The 17,917-nt window shown below is 41.5% G+C and overlaps 1 protein-coding gene across 1 annotated transcript in view; it reads right to left on the bottom strand.

The window, feature by feature from the left end:
• The window catches only part of NCKAP1L (NCK associated protein 1 like), a 100,483-nt gene extending 82,972 nt beyond the window's left edge, over window positions 1-17,511 (bottom strand). Inside the window, exons 1-7 of the mRNA XM_070934997.1 lie at window positions 17,394-17,511; window positions 14,078-14,188; window positions 12,888-12,980; window positions 8,712-8,768; window positions 3,336-3,478; window positions 2,044-2,134; window positions 1,431-1,568 (exon numbers count right to left, since the gene is read on the bottom strand). Of these exons, the coding sequence (XP_070791098.1) occupies window positions 1,431-1,568; window positions 2,044-2,134; window positions 3,336-3,478; window positions 8,712-8,768; window positions 12,888-12,980; window positions 14,078-14,188; window positions 17,394-17,495 (735 nt within the window). The 5' untranslated portion in view covers window positions 17,496-17,511. The remainder of the gene's footprint in view (window positions 1-1,430; window positions 1,569-2,043; window positions 2,135-3,335; window positions 3,479-8,711; window positions 8,769-12,887; window positions 12,981-14,077; window positions 14,189-17,393) is intronic.
• Window positions 17,512-17,917: the final 406 nt, after the last annotated feature.

Below are 17,917 nucleotides of genomic sequence, written 5' to 3'. Positions count from 1 at the left end.
TTTTGCTCAGCCTCATAAATCAGCATTCTAAGCTAGGAAAAAATACCTCAGAAGGGGAGGACATGAACAGACATTGCACAATTGTTACATTTACTAATAATTCTCTGTGCATGGGAGAAGAAAAATAATGGACTGAAGATGGCTCTTCAAAAAGACTATAATAAACAAAAAGAAACATATAAAGAAGCGACACCCAACCCTCGTTACAACAAGTATAAACAATTGTAGTAATTTTACACAGGGCTGCCATGAAGAACAACACAAGGAAGCTTCAACTAGTCCAGAATGCAGCAAGGCACTGCCAGTTTGCTTCAAGTGTTATTTAAGTTACTGGCTGGGCCCTATAAAGCCTTACAAAGCATAGGGCAAATCTGAGGGGCCACTGATCTTCTGTGGTGTCTACGCAGCTGATCTAAGAGCTAGCATGCTCCAGGTTTGTTTGATTAATCAGGGCCATCTATGAGGACTTCAGACGCATGCCTCCCCTGTCGCAGCACCTGCTCCTTAGAATGTGGTTCTCCCAAGATCTGAACGGCTCCTATCCTCATGGAGTTTTCAGATGCCTTAAAGACTTCTTGTTTTGTCAGGCCTTGAGCTAGTGTGACTTGATCTGTTCGCATAACTCTTTGTATTGTTGACCTTGTTCATCATTTTCTTATTTATTTACACTATATTTTTATCCTGCTTTGTTACATTGTGAGCTGTCCAGAATTCTTCTGAAGTTCGTGGTGCCTAGACTGACTGACTGACCTACTAATTGACTGACCAACCGACCGACCGACTGACTGACCTACTGACTGACTGACTGACCTACCTACTGACTGACCTACCTACTGACTGACTGACCTACTAATTGACTGACCAACCGACCGACCGACTGACTGACTGACCTACTGACTGACTGACTGACCTACCTACTGACTGACCTACCTACTGACTGACTGACCTACTAATTGACTGACCAACCGACCGACCGACTGACTGACCTACTGACTGACTGACTGACCTACCTACTGACTGACCTACCTACTGACTGACTGACCTACTAATTGACTGACCAACCGACCGACCAACTGACTGACCTACCTACTGACTGACTGACCTACTAATTGACTGACCAACCGACCGACCGACTGACTGACCTACTGACTGACTGACTGACCTATCTACTGACTGACCTACCTACTGACTGACTGACCGACCGACCGACCGACCGACCGGCTGATGTTTGTGTAATGTACATTTCAAGAGAGAATGGCCGTTTTATGTTCATGGGGATACATTACTCTAATCAACAAATATTTTATTTTACCAACAATTTCAAAACCGCACACTAGGAGAGTCAGATGCTTGCCATCTCTAAGGCTTCTCTAGCATCAGCCATTCAAAGCGGGTGACTGCTGAACATACTTTCCCACACTCATACTCACAGTGTCTGAACTGGCAGGAGACAGCATGTTGGCAGGATTGCTGATCAAACTGAAGAGCTGGTCACCTCGCCACTGGTCAGCAGAATGGTTTCGACGGGCAAACAGGAAGTGCAGTGAAAGAAGTGCATGGCTCACAGTCTGGGAAGAAAAAAATGGACTGGCACGTTTAGGAAGGAATAGCATGAAGAGAGAGCGAGAACAAAAGGGCAAGACTATGTGCCATCTTGGCAAATTTGTGTTCCTAAATCACACAAGTAGAGATAATGCAGACGCACAAGGCACCTGACTGGGAGGTAAGCAGAAGGAAAGAGTAAAGACCATTCACATACTCATTTTTCTCAAACTCCTCCACAAATGGAGGTAAAGACATTCACTGAGGAGAATAGCAAATGGGAAAAGAATTCAGGAGTTGCAGTAATTCTGTAATTACCACAACTGACATAAACACAAAAACACAATCCCAGATAATAACCTCTGCTCAGAAATAGCTAAAACCTATCACCCCATCAGTGATCCCAAAACATAAAGGCTGGGTTTACAATTTAAGCTTAACCAGGATTTGTTGAATATTTACCTCAAAGGACTAGATTTGTACAACCCCGCAGCCCCTCACCTTGGTATGAGGTCCAAACTCCTCCAGCAGCTTGCGCAAGGGATTCTCGTACTCGATGATCATCTGACCCAATCGACGGAAGCTAGCTTCACTGAAGTCAGACAAGCAATGCATTGTTTTATTACACAAAACATCGACCTAGCTCCAATTGTAGACTCTGGGCAGTCAATCTGTTAAAACTGCCTGCCAGATACAGACTCAGTACCACCTACCCCTTCAAACAATGCTCACCTTACTCCTATATAATATAGAATAACTTCATGGAAGCTGCCTGAACATTTCACACAATATCAGTATCACAATATCTCTCAGCCCAATTTATTTTGCCAAGTCACTGTTGTGTGGAAAACTTGAAGAGGAAAGATTGTACATATCACCTTGAGCTCCCAGAAGAGAATAGGATACAGAGCTAACCATTAAAATCACACTATCTACATGTAAAAATGCAAAGGTAAAAATTTCCCCTGTCCAGTCATGTCTGACTCCACGGGGTGGAGCTCATCTCGGTTTCTTAGTCTAGAGAGCCAGCATTGTCCAAAGACATTCTCATGGTCAAGTGGCCAGCAAGACTATATGCCAAGGTGCATGGAACAATGTTACCTTCCCACCAAAGTGGTACCTTTTTATCTACTTGCATTTGAATGTTTTCAAACTGTTGGATAGCCGGGAGCTGGAGCAAGTAACAGGAGCTCATCCTATCACGCAGCACTCGGGTCTCAAACCCGGGCTGTTAGCTTTCTAGGTGACAAGCTCAGTGTCTTTAACCACTGAGCTGAGCCACCACACCCTCATCCACATGTACTTTAGCACAATAGATAAATCCAGCCTATTATATTTCTCTTGACATTGGTTTCTACATAATCTTGTCTCCAAAGAATGAGACTACAGATTTGCTGATCAAGAGTTAGTCATACTGTTTTGACCATATCAAGCTTCATGCTGGAATTGTTCGGGAGTGGAATGGGTTAGCCACAGCCAAATTACACTCTAGTGCTGGAGAAATGGGGGTCACCTGTAGCTTCTAAATAGCAGATGAAACAAAGAAAAACATGACTGGCAGCTGGGGTGGGGGGGGGCACAAATCCTTCTGCTGATAGTTCTCATTTTATTGATTATCTATTGATTGATTTTATTCATTAGTGCTTGACTGGTGTATATCTACCCCACAATAGGAAGCTGAATGAATGCTCCTGGCAGAATAAGACAACATGGAAAGCAAATATTCCACCAAAATTGGCAAAAATACAATGAACTCGCTCCTGGTAATATAGCCTGAGTAGATAGACTCCAACCTGGTTCCATGGATCATTTCATGGGTGCAGTGATGCAGACCAATCAGAACTTTACGATCATCAATACGGGAAAGAAGTACAATGACAGAAACATAGATGACAATCAGGTCCAGGTAGTTCTTGGTGAAATCATAATTCACATTCTGCAGAAAAAAGATTACATATAACTGAATTGGAGGGAAGAAAAAGGAAAGACTGAGCTAGCACTTCCTCACTCCTTTCACATTTCTCATTCCTGCCAGCCATCAATCAGAATAGAGCTGGAAGGGAGTTTAGAGATCTTTCAGTCCAACTCTCTGCTCAAGCAGGGGACCATGCACCATTTCAGATAGATGGCTGTCCAGTCTTTTCTTAAAAACCTCAAGTGATGAAGCACCCACAACTTCTGGTGGCAAGCTGTTCCACTGGTTAATTGTCCTCACTCTTAGGAAATTTCTCCTTAATTCCAGGTTGCTTCTCTCCTTGATTAGTTTCCATCCATTGTTTCTTGCCTTGCCTTCTGGTACTTTGGAAAATAGGTTTTCCCCACCCCCTTCTTTGTGGCAGCCCCTCAAATACTGGAATACTGCTATCACGTCACCCCTAGTCCTTCTTTTCTCTAGAGTTGCCATACCCAATTCCTGCAACCATTCTTCATGTGTTTTGGTCTCCAGGCCCTTAATCATCTTAATTGCTCTTCTTTGCACCTTTTCCAAAATCTCAACATCAGCAAAAGACAGATTCCTCCTCTTCCTCCTCCAACTTGGTAGTCTGAACTCAAATACTTCATTAAGCCATAATTCATATTAGCCATGATTTGCTGAATAAACTACAGTAATCTGTTTCACTTATAATATTAAGCTAGGAATCAGCATTTACAGTGACAATGGTTGGGTGCACATTTTGCATTAAGTCAAAGCACAACAAACCTCATTAGGGCATAACACAGCATGTAAATCGTACTAGTTTCTCAGTTGAAGCACTCCCCCAAATCATCTGCAGTGAATGAATTCTGTTTGCCAGTTGAGCAAAAACCATACTTTGTCATCCTGTACAAATTGGCAAACCTTCAATCTAAGCTCAAAAATATTACAAAGCACCCATGTACCAGCGCATACACATGTACCATTGAGATACAGAGTAAATACTAGGCATTGTGTGGTTAAGACAGGCACCAGGGAAACTCAGGTTTTAATACACTGGACGACTTTGGGTCAGTCATTTGCAATCTAATCTGTCACATGGAAGAGGGTGCCATGGAGAAAAATAGGAAAGAACACCTGGCACATAACCTTGAGTTCTTTTACAAAATTTCCATCCATTTAATAATATATACCTATATAATTTTAAGAAACAGATTAGTATTACTGTATCAGGGTTCCAAGTAATAGACCCATACCAAGCAAAACTCCAAGGCAGATTAATTCCTCAAAGAATAGCTTTGTTGGATATATCATATTGACATGAAACTGGTGAAAACTGACTCTGAAGATTCCCATGGTTTTCACCTAATTAAAAGTAAAAGTTTTTCCCTCAACCCCAAACAATCAGTCACATGGTCCAATCAATACGCCATCTGGTGGCCTGGTGACATCATTCCTCCTTCCTCCGGCCAGATGTGAGAACATCCTTGGTTCCCAAGAGAAAGTAATTTATTTTGACTACTCCAGCTAACAGAGCCTTGGTGGTGCAGCAGACTAAAGTGCTGTTAAGTAGCACCAGCTGCCTGCAATTACTGCAAGTTCAAATCTCACCAGGCTCAAGGTTGACTCAGCCTTCCATCCTTTCGAGGTAGGTAAAATGAGGACCCGGACTGTGGGGGCAATAAGCTGACTTCGTATAAAAAAGAACACTGCTTAGGGAGGGCCGAAAGCCCTACTAAGCAGGTATATACAAAAGTATGAAGGCTATTGCTTAACGCATTGTAAGCCGCCCTGAGTCTCCGGAGAAAGGCGGCATATAAATTGAACCAATAAATAAATAAATAAATAAATAAATATCTCTAATCCCCCCACCCTACCCTTCAGCTCCAGTGTGGCAGCACTGAAGCTCCAAAGTGGCTTCAGCCAGGCCAGCTTCAGGGTTGATAACTGGGAGGTCTCTGCATATAGTTCCAATGATGGGAATGGTCAACAATATAAGCCTTCTTAGTGATATACCCAATAATAGGTACAGGTAGTCCTCAACTTACAACATTTAGTCATTTAGTGACTATTCAAAGTTACAACGCCAATGGAAAAAAAGTGACTTATGACCATTTTTCACACTTACGACCGTTGCACCCTCCCCATGGTTAGGTGATCAAAATTTGGACACTTGGCAACTGGCTCATATTTATGATGGTCACAGTATCCTGGGGGTCATGTGATCATCTGACTTCTTGACAAGCAAAGTGAATGGAGAAGCCAGATTCTCTTAGCAGCTGTGTAACTAACTTAACAACTGTAGTGATTCACTTAACAAGAGTGGCAAGAAAGGTCGTAAAATGAGGCAAAACTCACTTAACAAATGTCTCACTTGGCAACAGAAATTTTGGGCTCAGCTGTAGTCCTAAATCAAGGGCTACCTCTATTCAGCAAGGCCCCAAATCTGACTTCATTTAGAAACCAATTGAAGCCATGCTTATTTCCCTGGGTGTTTATGTTAATAATAACTACAGTATTCCAGGACCAAACTGCCTATACGATTGCCTGCCATGGATGGTTCTTTTTTATTCTTTCTTAATCATTTTTAATTTTTATATTTATGGGGCTTTTTTTAAAGCATTATTGCTTTATTGTAATGTTTTTAATACTGTTTTTCCTCTCTTGTGTCTTAAATCTCCTTCAGAGGTCCACGGAAAGGAAGAGCAATATAGAAATAAAATACATCCTTATATTTAAGCATGTGTTCCTTTTCTGTTTTGGAAGTAAAGGGCTGACTATTTGGAATTTGGGGCCTGTAGCAGAACACCAGATGATATCCATCTATTTCACAGTTTCAGATACTCATCAAGTCCCTCCTTGCTTCCCCTGTTTTTAAAAGCACTTTACATTTCTTTTCTAAGACAGGAAAGCAGAGTCCCAGTTTCTAATTATCTATACTGCTGCCTTTTTTTCTGTTGAGCACAGCACACTTCCCAGGAGAAAAGCAGAAGTTGCCACGTTCTTCTGAGAGAGACCGCCGTGCTATTTATTGATTTGATTTTTTTCTAAATCCTCCATTTTTTTTTTTAAATAACTCCAGGTGATGAACATACATAATACTCTTTCCTCCTCCTGTTTCCCCCCAAATAGCAACCCTGTGAGGTGGGGTGGGCTGAGAGAGTGTGACTGGCCCAAAGTCACCTGGCTGGCTTTTATGCCTAAGGTGGAATTAGAACTAGAACTAGCATCTTAACCATTACACCAAATCATTTCCTTCCTTCCTTCCTTCCTTCCTTCCTTCCTTCCTTCCTTCCTTCCTTCCTTCCTTCCTTCCTTCCTTCCTTCCTTCCTCCCTCCCTCCCTCCCTCCCTCCCTCCTCCCCTTCCTTCCCTCCCTCCCCCTTCCTTCCTTTCTCCCTCCCTCCCCTCTCTTCCTCCCTGCCTCCTCCCCTTCCTTCCTTCCTCCCTCCCCCTTCCTTCCTTTCTCCCTCCCTCCCTCCTCTGTCTTTCCTTCCTTCCCTCCCTTCCCTTTTTTCCTCCCTCCTTCCCTTCCTTCTTCCCCCTCTCTTCCTCCCTCCCTCCCTCCCTCCTCCCACCTTCCCTTCCTTCCTCCTTCTTCCCTCCCTCCCTTTTTTTCTTTCTTAAAGAAAGCTGGGGAGAAGAGATAAAGAGATGAGCAGGAAGACCAAGATCATGAAAAAAGATAATATGTTGGGGATAATTTGGGATGAGGGGAAAGTACAAAAGAGGAGTTTGCAGATGTCTGTTTGGGGGGGGGACTGGTGTCTCTATGCATGCTTACTTTTGGAAGAGTGGAGCTCATTCTATTCCCTATTTAGGAGGTAAGAATATTTTTTTATTCTCTATCTGTCTCTATACAGATAGTCCTCGACACAACCATTCGCTTAATGACTGTTTCTCACAATATGACTGTTGCAGGATTCCGATGGTTGTGTGATCAAAATTCAGACACTTGGTCACTGGCTCATATTTATGACAGTTGCAGTTTCCTGGGGTCATATGATCCCCTTTTGTGACCTTCTGAGAAGAAGCAAAGTCAACAGGGAAGCCAGATTCACTTAACAACCATTTTTGCTAACTTAACAATTGCAGTGATGAACTTAACAACTGTGGCAAGAAAGGTCATAAAATAGGGCAAAACTCACTTAAAAACTCTCTTGCTTAGTGATGGAAATGTTGGGCTCATTTGTGGTCGTAGGACAAGGACTACCTGTACTTGCTTGCCTGCATTTGATGGTTCTTTTTTTTGTACTACATGGGGACAATAATGTCATTTACAACCTCAGTCTTCTCTGAAGACAATACAGGAATCTTTCATGAAGGTGTTGTTTTTTTTGTGTGATTAACGAATCTTATGAGCTGCCATCTTGCAATGATGCCAATGAACACTCTTCAAATTTCCAAATATGCCCTCCAGTCCTAAAAGCACTGGTGATCTGACTAACAAATTTGGCCTGGCCAGATAATTTCTCAGTCAGTCAAATTTGTAGTTAAAGGTCAACAGTTGTTTTTTGCCCAACACTGTGAAGAAACCGTAACATAATGCTCATAGCTTATAGCAAGGATGGAGAATCCCAAGCTCTTCGGGTGCTGGTGAGCCTTCGATGCTAGCTGGGAACTGTAGCAGCAATATCTAAAGGGCTGCAAATTCTTCACCTCTAGTTTAGAAATTTAGAAAAGTAGACACTCGGTTGTTGACGTTGTACTAAAATGTGTTTTTTCCATCCTCATCTCAAAAGTAATATCTGTACCAGAGGGGGGTTTCAGCAGGTTCTGACCAGTTCTGGAGAACTGGTAGCACAAATTTTGAGTAGTTCGGAGAACCGGCAAATACCACCTCTGGCTGGCCCCAGAGTGGGGTGGGAATGGAGATTTTACAATATCCTTTCCCCAGAATGGGGATTTTGCAGTATCCTTCCCCTGGAGTGGGGTGGGAATGGAGATTTTGCAGTATCCTTCCCCTGCCATGCCCACAAAGCCACACCATGCCCACCAACCCACGCCCACAGAACCGGTAGTAAAAAAATGTGGATTTCACCACTGGCCCTGCCCCCATCTATTCTCTGCCTCCTGAGTCCCACTTGATCGGGAGGAAATGGGGATTTTGCAGTATCCTTCCCCTGGAGTGGGCTGGGAATGGAGATTTTACAGTATCCTTCCCCTGCCACGCCCACCAAGCCACACCCACAGAACCGGTAGTAAAAAATTTTGAATCCCACCACTGGTCTGTACTATATGAAAATGACACTCACAATGTCCAAGTAGCACTGGCTTGCATCTATGGTATTCAGCAGTTCATAAACATGGTCCTACAAGGGGAAAAGAAACATTAATGAGCGTATTCAATTAATAACTAATTTATCGCCTTACATTATTTAGCATTATTTCCATTATTTCTTTTTTTAAATAATTTTTATTAAACAGTTTGTCCTTTAAAACAACACAAAAAACAATCACACATATATAAAAACAAAACATGTCAAAATGTAACGTATTGAACATTATATAACATTAATGGTAATTTTACAGCATTTTGTATTAACTTATGTACTTTGCTTTTGTAGTTCTCTATTCTATCATTTCTATTTACTACTCAATAGTAGAATAATCACATTACTCCAACATACATATGTATATGTATGTGTGTGTGTGTGTGTGTATATATATATATATATATGTAGGTCTTTGGTTATTTGGGTCTTCTCCCATGTAAAATTGGAAGTGTCTTGGCGACGTTTTGACGAAGTCTCATTCGTCATCTTCAGGCTGGTGTTCTCGGCTTCGTGCTTCCAGGAGCAATGTGAGATCGCAGCCGAGAACACCAGCCTGAAGATGACGAATGAGACTTCGTCGAAACATCGCCAAGACACTTCCAATTTTACGTGGGAGAAGACCCGAATAACCAAAGACCTACATACAGACACCCGCGAAAACCTGAGAAAACATATATATATATGTGTGTGTGTGTGTGTGTGTGTGTGTATGTGTGTATATACACATTATAATATTCATTTGTTCTTATCTACACATTTATATTTGTTTATATTTACCTCTCTTTATTTAATGTTGTTCAGTTACTTTAAGTTTCATCAATATTAAGTTAAACATTTCTTGTTCTGATTTCTATTTTTGAGCCAACTGTACATTTTATTCCATATTTCATAACAGTCCGAATCCTCCCATTATTTCATTACACAATCAACTCTGGACAGGATTCACATGAAATACATTATGATATCACTGATCCAAAACCAGGTAAACCAGGAATAACAACCGAGAATAAAACATTTCTATCATAAGCTTTGTTGGACTTGTAGCTTGCACAGGCTACTCATTCACAGAATATACATCTTAGGATGACTGCACCTCCATCCATAAATAGGACATGGCTCTTGCTCACATCCATAGGGTGAGACTTGGGAGACCTGCAAGTTCTTTTAAAATGAGGCAGAAACTGTTGGATAGAGATTGGAAAACAAATGGGGCACTGTATATCACCTCCCCTGGAAGTCTGCTACTGAAATTGAGACTGAGAAGGAGACATGATGGATTGAAGCAAAGGGAAAATCTGTTCAAAGAGCCTTCTATTTTGCAGGAATAGATTAAAAAAACATTTAGCTAGAATTCTGCAGTAGATAATTGGTCTGGTTTTCTGAGCGGTACTAATTGTCTTTATTTCCTGAAAAATTACAGGATTGGATATTTAAATCCCAACTTGCATCTATTGCTCAGGTTGCGGGCCTGAAGTTATAATATTTTTGTATTTTAACACTTTTGTAATCGCAGCTTGGGATTCTTCCTAGGCTCTGACTGGAAAAAAGTCATTTTATAATAGACCACTATGATCTTATAGTTTGCATGGATTTTTTTTTTAACGTTGAAAATTCCCTTTTAAGTTGCTGTTCCTAATTGGAACAGCTCTGCTCATCTTTATCAACATTAAATATTGAAATTAAGAGTCCAAATTAAAAGGGAATTTTAGATTTTATCACTTATTTTTAAAAATAAAGCTGATTTTATTTATCTCCCAAGAAAGAAGAGAAAGGATGACTGGCACTTCTAATCTGGCAAGAGCCTTGGTGGTGCAGTGGACTAAAGTGCTGTTAAGTGCTAGCACTTAGCTGCCAGCTGCCTGCAATTAGTGCAAGTTCGAATCTCACCAGTCTCAAGGTTGACTTAGCCTTCCATCCTTTCGAGGTAGATAAATTGAGGACCTGGATTGTGGGGGCAATAAGCCAACTTTGTATAGAACAACACCGCTTGGGGGGGGTCGAAAGCCTTAATAAGCAGGTATATACAAAAAAAAGTATGCAGGCTATTGCTATAATGCATTGTAAGCCGCCCTGAGTCTACGGAGAAGGGCGGCATATAAATTGGACTAATAATAATTAAATAAATAATCACATACCTCAAAACTATACAGCTAAAAGATGGAGCTGTAGACATTATTTCATTTTTCTCTATTTTTATCTTTTAAATGTCAGAAAAGCAGTGTGGGAGCCTTATCTCTCTTACACATCAAAACTAGGGGGAGGACAGTAGAAGAGATACCCTATGGGAGAAATGCATAGTAGTAACTATAAGCAACTATGCCAAAACAGGATCAGAGTCAGGGTATATCTATCTATTGTGCTTTTGAAAATGGAGATTCAAAACTTCCAGCCTTGAATGCTAGAGGCTCAGCCTTGTTACTATATCCTTCCTTATTTATCCTTAAAAGCTACATGAATCATGTCTAATTTTACCCAAGACTGACAAATCTTTGCCTTCTTGGCCAATCTATAATTGTAAACATTACTACTTTTTCATTTCCACTATGACACGCGTGCCAGAGGTGGCACGCAGCGCCCTCTCTGTGGGCACGCGAGCTGTTGCCACAGTTCAGGTACGCCTCGCATGCCTTCCGCCGGCCAGCTGGTCTTCGGGTCTCTGCCGCGTATGCACGGGGCGTGTGGGGGGGCGTGCGCTCATGCGTGGGGCCATGCACGTATTGCATTTTGGGGGTTCAGGCGCATGTGCACGCTTTGGGCACTTGGTCTGGAAAAGGTTAGCCATCACTGCTATAGGAACATCCAAGATTTTTTTGGAGAGGGGAGGAAATTCTGTACTTTTATAGCTTTAAAGCATGGGAAAGTTTTATCCCTGTTTATTTACATGCCAATTGTACAATTGTACATATGCCTCATAACAAACCAAATGAACATAATAATAAATTGGCCTACGAACCTTAGTCTCTCCTTAATCACATGCAGCATTTTGTGCTAACAGTAAAGACAATGTCAGTCAGTTTGAGCATACTTTGGCCAATATGCTAGAAGCCCAATTTTACCCCAAGCATATTTAGAACTGCAAGTTAGTTCTTTAACCTAGAAACCATTTTATAAGCCAACAAACTATGAGATACAAACAATATATTATAATTTACTCAGATACCAAAATATTTATTTGGTTTATTTTAACCCACAATAAGCAGACTTTTATGGGAAAACTGATATGACTTTATTCAAGACTGGATAAGGTGGGGGTAAGAGGCCAGAAATTTGTGATTAACATTTTAACATTTTCCAACAAGTAAACAATGTGGCCATGATACAGGCCTGTTTTGCAGGTCACTGAAACTGATTTAGTTTGGACCATGCATATTAAGCTCAAGGCTATAGAATTCTGCCATCTCCAGAATGAAAACAGAGAACTTGATTCTCTCTCCTTGCTCCCATAATTAATCAATATGGGGGCAGTTTCAGCTAACATAAATGGTATGTTAGATAATAAGAGCCGTGGTGGCGCAGTGGTTGAAGTACAGTACTGGAGGCTAATTCAGCCAACCACCAGGAGTTCGATCCTCACAAGCTCAAGGTGGACTCAGTCTTTCGTCTTTATGAGGTTGGTAAAATGGGGACCCAGATTGTTGGGGGCAATATGCTGACTCTGTAAACCACTTAGAGAGGGCTGTAAAGCATTATAAAGCAGTATATCAGTCGAAGTGCTCTTGTCTTGCTATTTGCTACAACAGAATCTGTGTCATATGATTTGAAGGCAATCCCCATATAGTCAAAAAAATATTACCAATACAATCCAAGATTAATTTTGTGAGAAGTCAATGCAATGGATTCATTGGAGCTTATTTCCAAAGAAAGGATAGTATTGTTGCACATTAAAACAAAATAGTGTCCACTCTTACGTTCCAAATACAATTTACCTACTGATCAGGACTCATTAGGATTCCTAAAATAGGATGGATGGCATTGGTACATGCCATCATGTCTTTAAGTGCAACACAAGAGTGAGAAAAAGTGCTTCTGTGTTTTCTATATTTCTCCATAAATTTGGAGGTTACGTAACACAAAAATTTTCCCCTAATTAAAACAGAGCAAATGCAAAAGGCTCAACCTCACACAGCATGGATCTAACTCTGGCTTAATACTCACCCGGAATTCCATTACATCCACAAAGGTCTGATAGTAGGCAGTGAGTGCCCGAAAAATATCTGCTTTCTCTTTGTGTACCGGACCCAAGTGTTGCTGTAAGGGGGGAAAAAAGCAGGCATAAGGTGGTGGGTAAGCTCTGCAGCAGCAGCCTTAATACATCCCCATTTTTTGCCACTTAAGACAGTGGTCCCCAACCTTCCTGGCTTGGCTGAGCGGTGAGGGGGAGAGAAGGGATCTTTCTGTGCAAGTGACAGGTAAGTGTGAAAGCGTGCACAGCTCCATTTGTGCAAACGGTGTTCATCTGTCACTCATGCAAGTGGAAGTGCATATGTGCACACACTCTGACCCACCACTTTCATGTTCACACACTCTGACCCACCGGTTCCAAATGGTCTGTGGCCTGGCCATGGACCGAGGCCCGGGACTTGGGGCCCCCCACTTAAGGAAAAGAGTAGAGAACTCCTTGCTGTTTCTGAATCTTGGTGTTTTTTTCTTCCTACTAGGGTATTTCAAAATTAATTTTTTTTTTAATTGCTTTTGAAATAATAATAAAAAAATTCTTTGAAGTTAAGTTTGAGTTTGATGAAAGCTAGGCAATACTGGATTATTGAGTATGATTTAGAAATACATTTTCACACGTATTACAAGAAGGCAGAACAGCTAATATTGCTTTTCCCTTTTCGCTGCTGTAAGACCAACTTTGAGAGTAAAAAAACTCGGTTGTTAAAACAGAGTTAGGAAGGTAGCAGTTTTCTGCATGCAGAAATTGCTCTGGCTGAAACTAGAATGGCAGTTCAGGGAAGCCCCCACAAGGTTCTTTTTCAAAAGGCAACTGGCTTCTTCAGCTCTGACGTTTCTTGGATGAGAAGCGAAACGTCTTCAAGGGAAAAAGAAAGTCCAGTTGCCTTTTGAAAAAGCACTTCTGGGACAACCATGACCTGGATGACTGAGAATCTCCATAGACCAGGGGTCTCCAACTTTGGCAACTTTAAGACTTGTGGACTTCAACTCCCAGAATTCCTCAGCCAGCTTTACTTTGCTGGCCGAGGAATTCTGGGAGTTGAAGTCCACAAGTCTTAAAGTTGCCAAGGTTGGAGACCCCTGCCATAGACACTTCCAGGGAAGTGTCTTTCTTTTCCAAGAGGATAACTTGTTCAACTTTCTACTCTGCTTTAAACTCAGGGTCCCACCGTGCTGCTCCGTGTGTCCAAGTTGGGAAACTTTTTGTTGATATATTTGATAGAGGACTCCATTGTCTTCTCCGTGAGGAAAGGAAGCTTGGTCTGGGAATCCGTGCATGTCTGCAAAGATAACAAAGCCAAGTCAAAACTGCATTTGTTTGTGTGCATAATTATTAAGCTTTTCATAATCTCACACTCACTGCAGCATGCAGCTAATCTCTTTCTTTCCTTAGAAATGAAAATGAGAAATGGCAGAACAAAAAAAAAAAAAACCCACATGGGAATGAACAATGTTATTTGCCAGGAAAAACAATAGATAAACAGATTTTCAAGGGACTGGTCCATCTTTGCTGTCAGGACATTCTTCTTTCTCTCCAGCTTTGTTCATTTGAATGGTTCTTTATTCATTTTCAATGGTTAATTGAGCAAGGTGGAGGGAACAAAAAAAAAAAAGTCAGCTCTGTATCTTTTGTTCCCTTAGCTCCTACTTTGAGGTTTTGATGGCTTGATGGAAATGGAACAAGCTGCCTCAATATCATTGGTCAATTATTACCAAGCGCAGGCAAATGAGTCCCCTTTTAAGATATTAACTTAATAGAAGTTCATGAATCAATCCATTAAAATGACACCCTCCAAAGCGGTACTCTAAATGCAGCCTTTCTCAAGCTGGGGCCCCTCCAGATGCGTTGTTCAAACCAACACTAAAAGCATATGTGTCACAGAGGACACTATTACGCAGTCCTCAAAAGCATTAAAAATGCTTCAGAAATAGCACATTAAGCTTAACTTCCCTGCAGGTGAGGGATCAATGGAGATTGAAAATGTCTATTAGTTGTTTTATTTACAGCCAGAACATCGGTGGAGAAAGCAGAAGGCATTCCTACAAGCAAGCGAAACTACAGTTAGATTAGATTCCTAGCATCCTAAAATTCTTTCTGCCTCTCCATCTCCATATGACATTAAACCACAGCAGATGCAGGAGAAGAGCAGTCAGAGCTAGGAGGGGTGGAGTTAAGTGAGTCATGAGCCTAGAGTCACTATGTTCTCACAAACAGTCCAAGTCCAACCCGTCTTGAATGCCATTGACCCTTATCTGGCACCAGTTTAGTACTAGTTTTCTGTGTATAAGCTTGAGCAACGAATCTTCTCAACCAGGACTTATATGTGTTCCTGATATTTCTAGCACAAAAGTGCATAATTTCTCTTGTCTCAAAGTCAGCACCAGATTTTGCATGGCCACAATTCAGTGGAATGGGGTAAAGGAATAATTAAATGAAGAAAACGATGCCTTATATTAAGGCTAAAGCATCCAGTTGGTCCCTAAATCACCAGTAAAGTTAAAAAAAAAAAACCTAAAAAAGAGAATTGAAAGAAGCCCCACCCACCCTAAAGGCTGCAAAAGGACACTGGTGAGATGATGCGTCAGCCTTAAATTACACTTTGAGCAAAACTAATGTACCACAATCAGACAGCAAATTCTTGATAGAAACAAGAACTAATAGCATATAGAGCTCCCCCAAATTCTTAACTGTATTAAGAATTGTATAATGCCATTTAGTACAATGGGAGATAATTGCTATGTCACAAGGAAATATTATGATCGCTATCAAAATACGGTCTGTAGCCAGCAGTGGGGGGTGGGGAGGAATGTAAACATGGGTGCACAATCTAATTTGCATAAGATGTCATGGCCCTCCCCCAACAGTTCCAAACAGGAAGAGGAAGTAACTACTTCTGCTGGCTTCTTGTCTGTTGATCTGAATTACTTACTCTAAAGCTGCTGTTTCCTTCCTTCCTCTTAAAGCCTTCTCCAATCACTATTAATTAAAGCAGCTAAGAATAAGGTATAGTGCTTAGCAGTTCAAGGGATGGTGTTTCCAAAGGCATATTAGCTTAAATCCTCATTTGGTCCAAACATCCATAGTCAACTTGTGGTCAGTTTCCTTTTCTCGGGGAGCTTTCCAAAGTCTCATCTCCTCCAGATATGTGTAACTACAACATCCAAAATGTGGATTATATCATCTTGGGGGTGGGGGGGGGGGAGGAGGCTGCTCTAAATTTAGCTCACAGGACTTTTGTTAAAATGGAAAATCCCCTGTCAAGCTTTTAGGCTCTTCTGAAGAAATTTGGGACACGCGTGAAACATTTGAAAATCCTAGCACACTATCCTCTGCTTTTAAAATATAATCTTAATTCTGTCACTGAGCACTATAGACATCATAAGTGAGAAGCAGTCCCTGCTTAGATAGAGGGAACATTAGGCCACAATAGAATGTAGGCATTAAAGACAGCTCAGAAAAAGCAGCATGCTAAAACCACAAACTAGGTTCACACACTGCATTAAGGCATAATTTGAGTAAACCACAGTTGGCTGGATTAATTTAACATAGAAAGCCATAAATCCATGTTTTATGTTAAAAAGAAATATAAGCGCTAACAAAACACTAAACCAGGGGCGGGGACCGATGGCCCTTTTATGACTTATGACTTTGAGTCATGCTGGCTCGGAAATTATGAGAGCTGAAGTCCCTAAGTCATAAAGGGGCCATAGTTCTCCACCTCTGCACTAAACCAAAACAAACCATTTTATCAATGTGATGTTTGAACCAACATTGTCTGAGCAGGGATACTAGAAAGGAAGAAAATGACTGCATAAGGACTATGTGCAACAGTTTAACCAATGATTTACAGCACTGACCCAACTATCTAAGTTTGTGCTACACACAACACAGTGAACGATAAACCGATCACCAGGCTTGGATTCTCAAAGCATACCAAATCATGTTCAGTGTAATGTGTTGTGAGAACTACTTAAATAAAGACAAGGATATTATTCCTGGTCTAGAAGAAGGATATGAATAGGATACAGGAAGGAAAGCTAGTCTGAAGCTGGAGAAAATTAGAATAAAGCTGCAGATCAACAAGGGGAAAAAAATCAAACTGTTTTCTTCTAAAGCATCACCTAAGAATCACTCAATTAAAAATTAAAAAGTGCTCCCGGGCCTTTATCGAGACTACCATATACTTGCTGTATAAGAACCATTCCTTTCTTAATCTTTCTTTCAGATAGTGTTTCTGGGTGGTAGTTGTAGGCTGCACTATTTTTTCCTCTATCCACCGGTTTCCTCAAACCAAGTTTAATAGGAGATCTTCTCTATAGCTCCCACCTTTGCCGTAAGCCAAAAGAACAGAGAAAGGCTCCAGTCAGATAGACACACCCACACTTTATAGACCCCAGACATTGCTATATTCCTTCCTTAGGATCAGCTGGAAACCTTTGTCCGAAGAGCAGAAGGACCAGCCCTGGGGACACATCAGTGCCTACCTTCTTGATGTTATATATGCGGATGAGCACCCCTTTGCCCCTGTCATTAAGAATTGTCAGCTTCTCGGCAAATTTGTGCTCGTACACGGAGGACAGGGACATCTTCCCAAGGAATCGGCAGTGCCCCTTGGGGCTTCAGGCTCGATGAGGGGAGAAATTCAAAAGCAGGCCACACCCAGCCACAACTCCTATGGCACGACTTGCTCTTGGGGCTTTCAGCTTATCGTGCAGACTTCACCACAACGCTTCCTCTTCTGGCAGTGGAGAATGCAGCTTCCCCTATGAGGCTGGGACTTCCTGTAACCAGGCTGCTCAATGAGCAGAGCAGTTCTGAGGCAAAGCCACATTGCTAACCTTTCCTGCAGTTAAACAGCTTCTTTCACTTCTGCCTAGCTTGTTACTTAGTACTGCTCTGTTCCTATAATATGACATAATGAACCACAGTCTAGTGATTCGCATTTTAGCCTTGTGAACTCACCTGCTGTACAGGGGATATCTCCATGAACACCCATCCCCAACGCCCA

The sequence above is a fragment of the Pituophis catenifer genome, unplaced genomic scaffold (assembly GCF_029215685.1).
Source record: "Pituophis catenifer annectens isolate HBS135680 unplaced genomic scaffold, rPitCat1.0.hap2 SCAF_2, whole genome shotgun sequence".
NCBI classification, from domain to species: domain Eukaryota; kingdom Metazoa; phylum Chordata; class Lepidosauria; order Squamata; family Colubridae; genus Pituophis; species Pituophis catenifer.
This window is presented reverse-complemented; position numbering and strand designations above follow the sequence as displayed.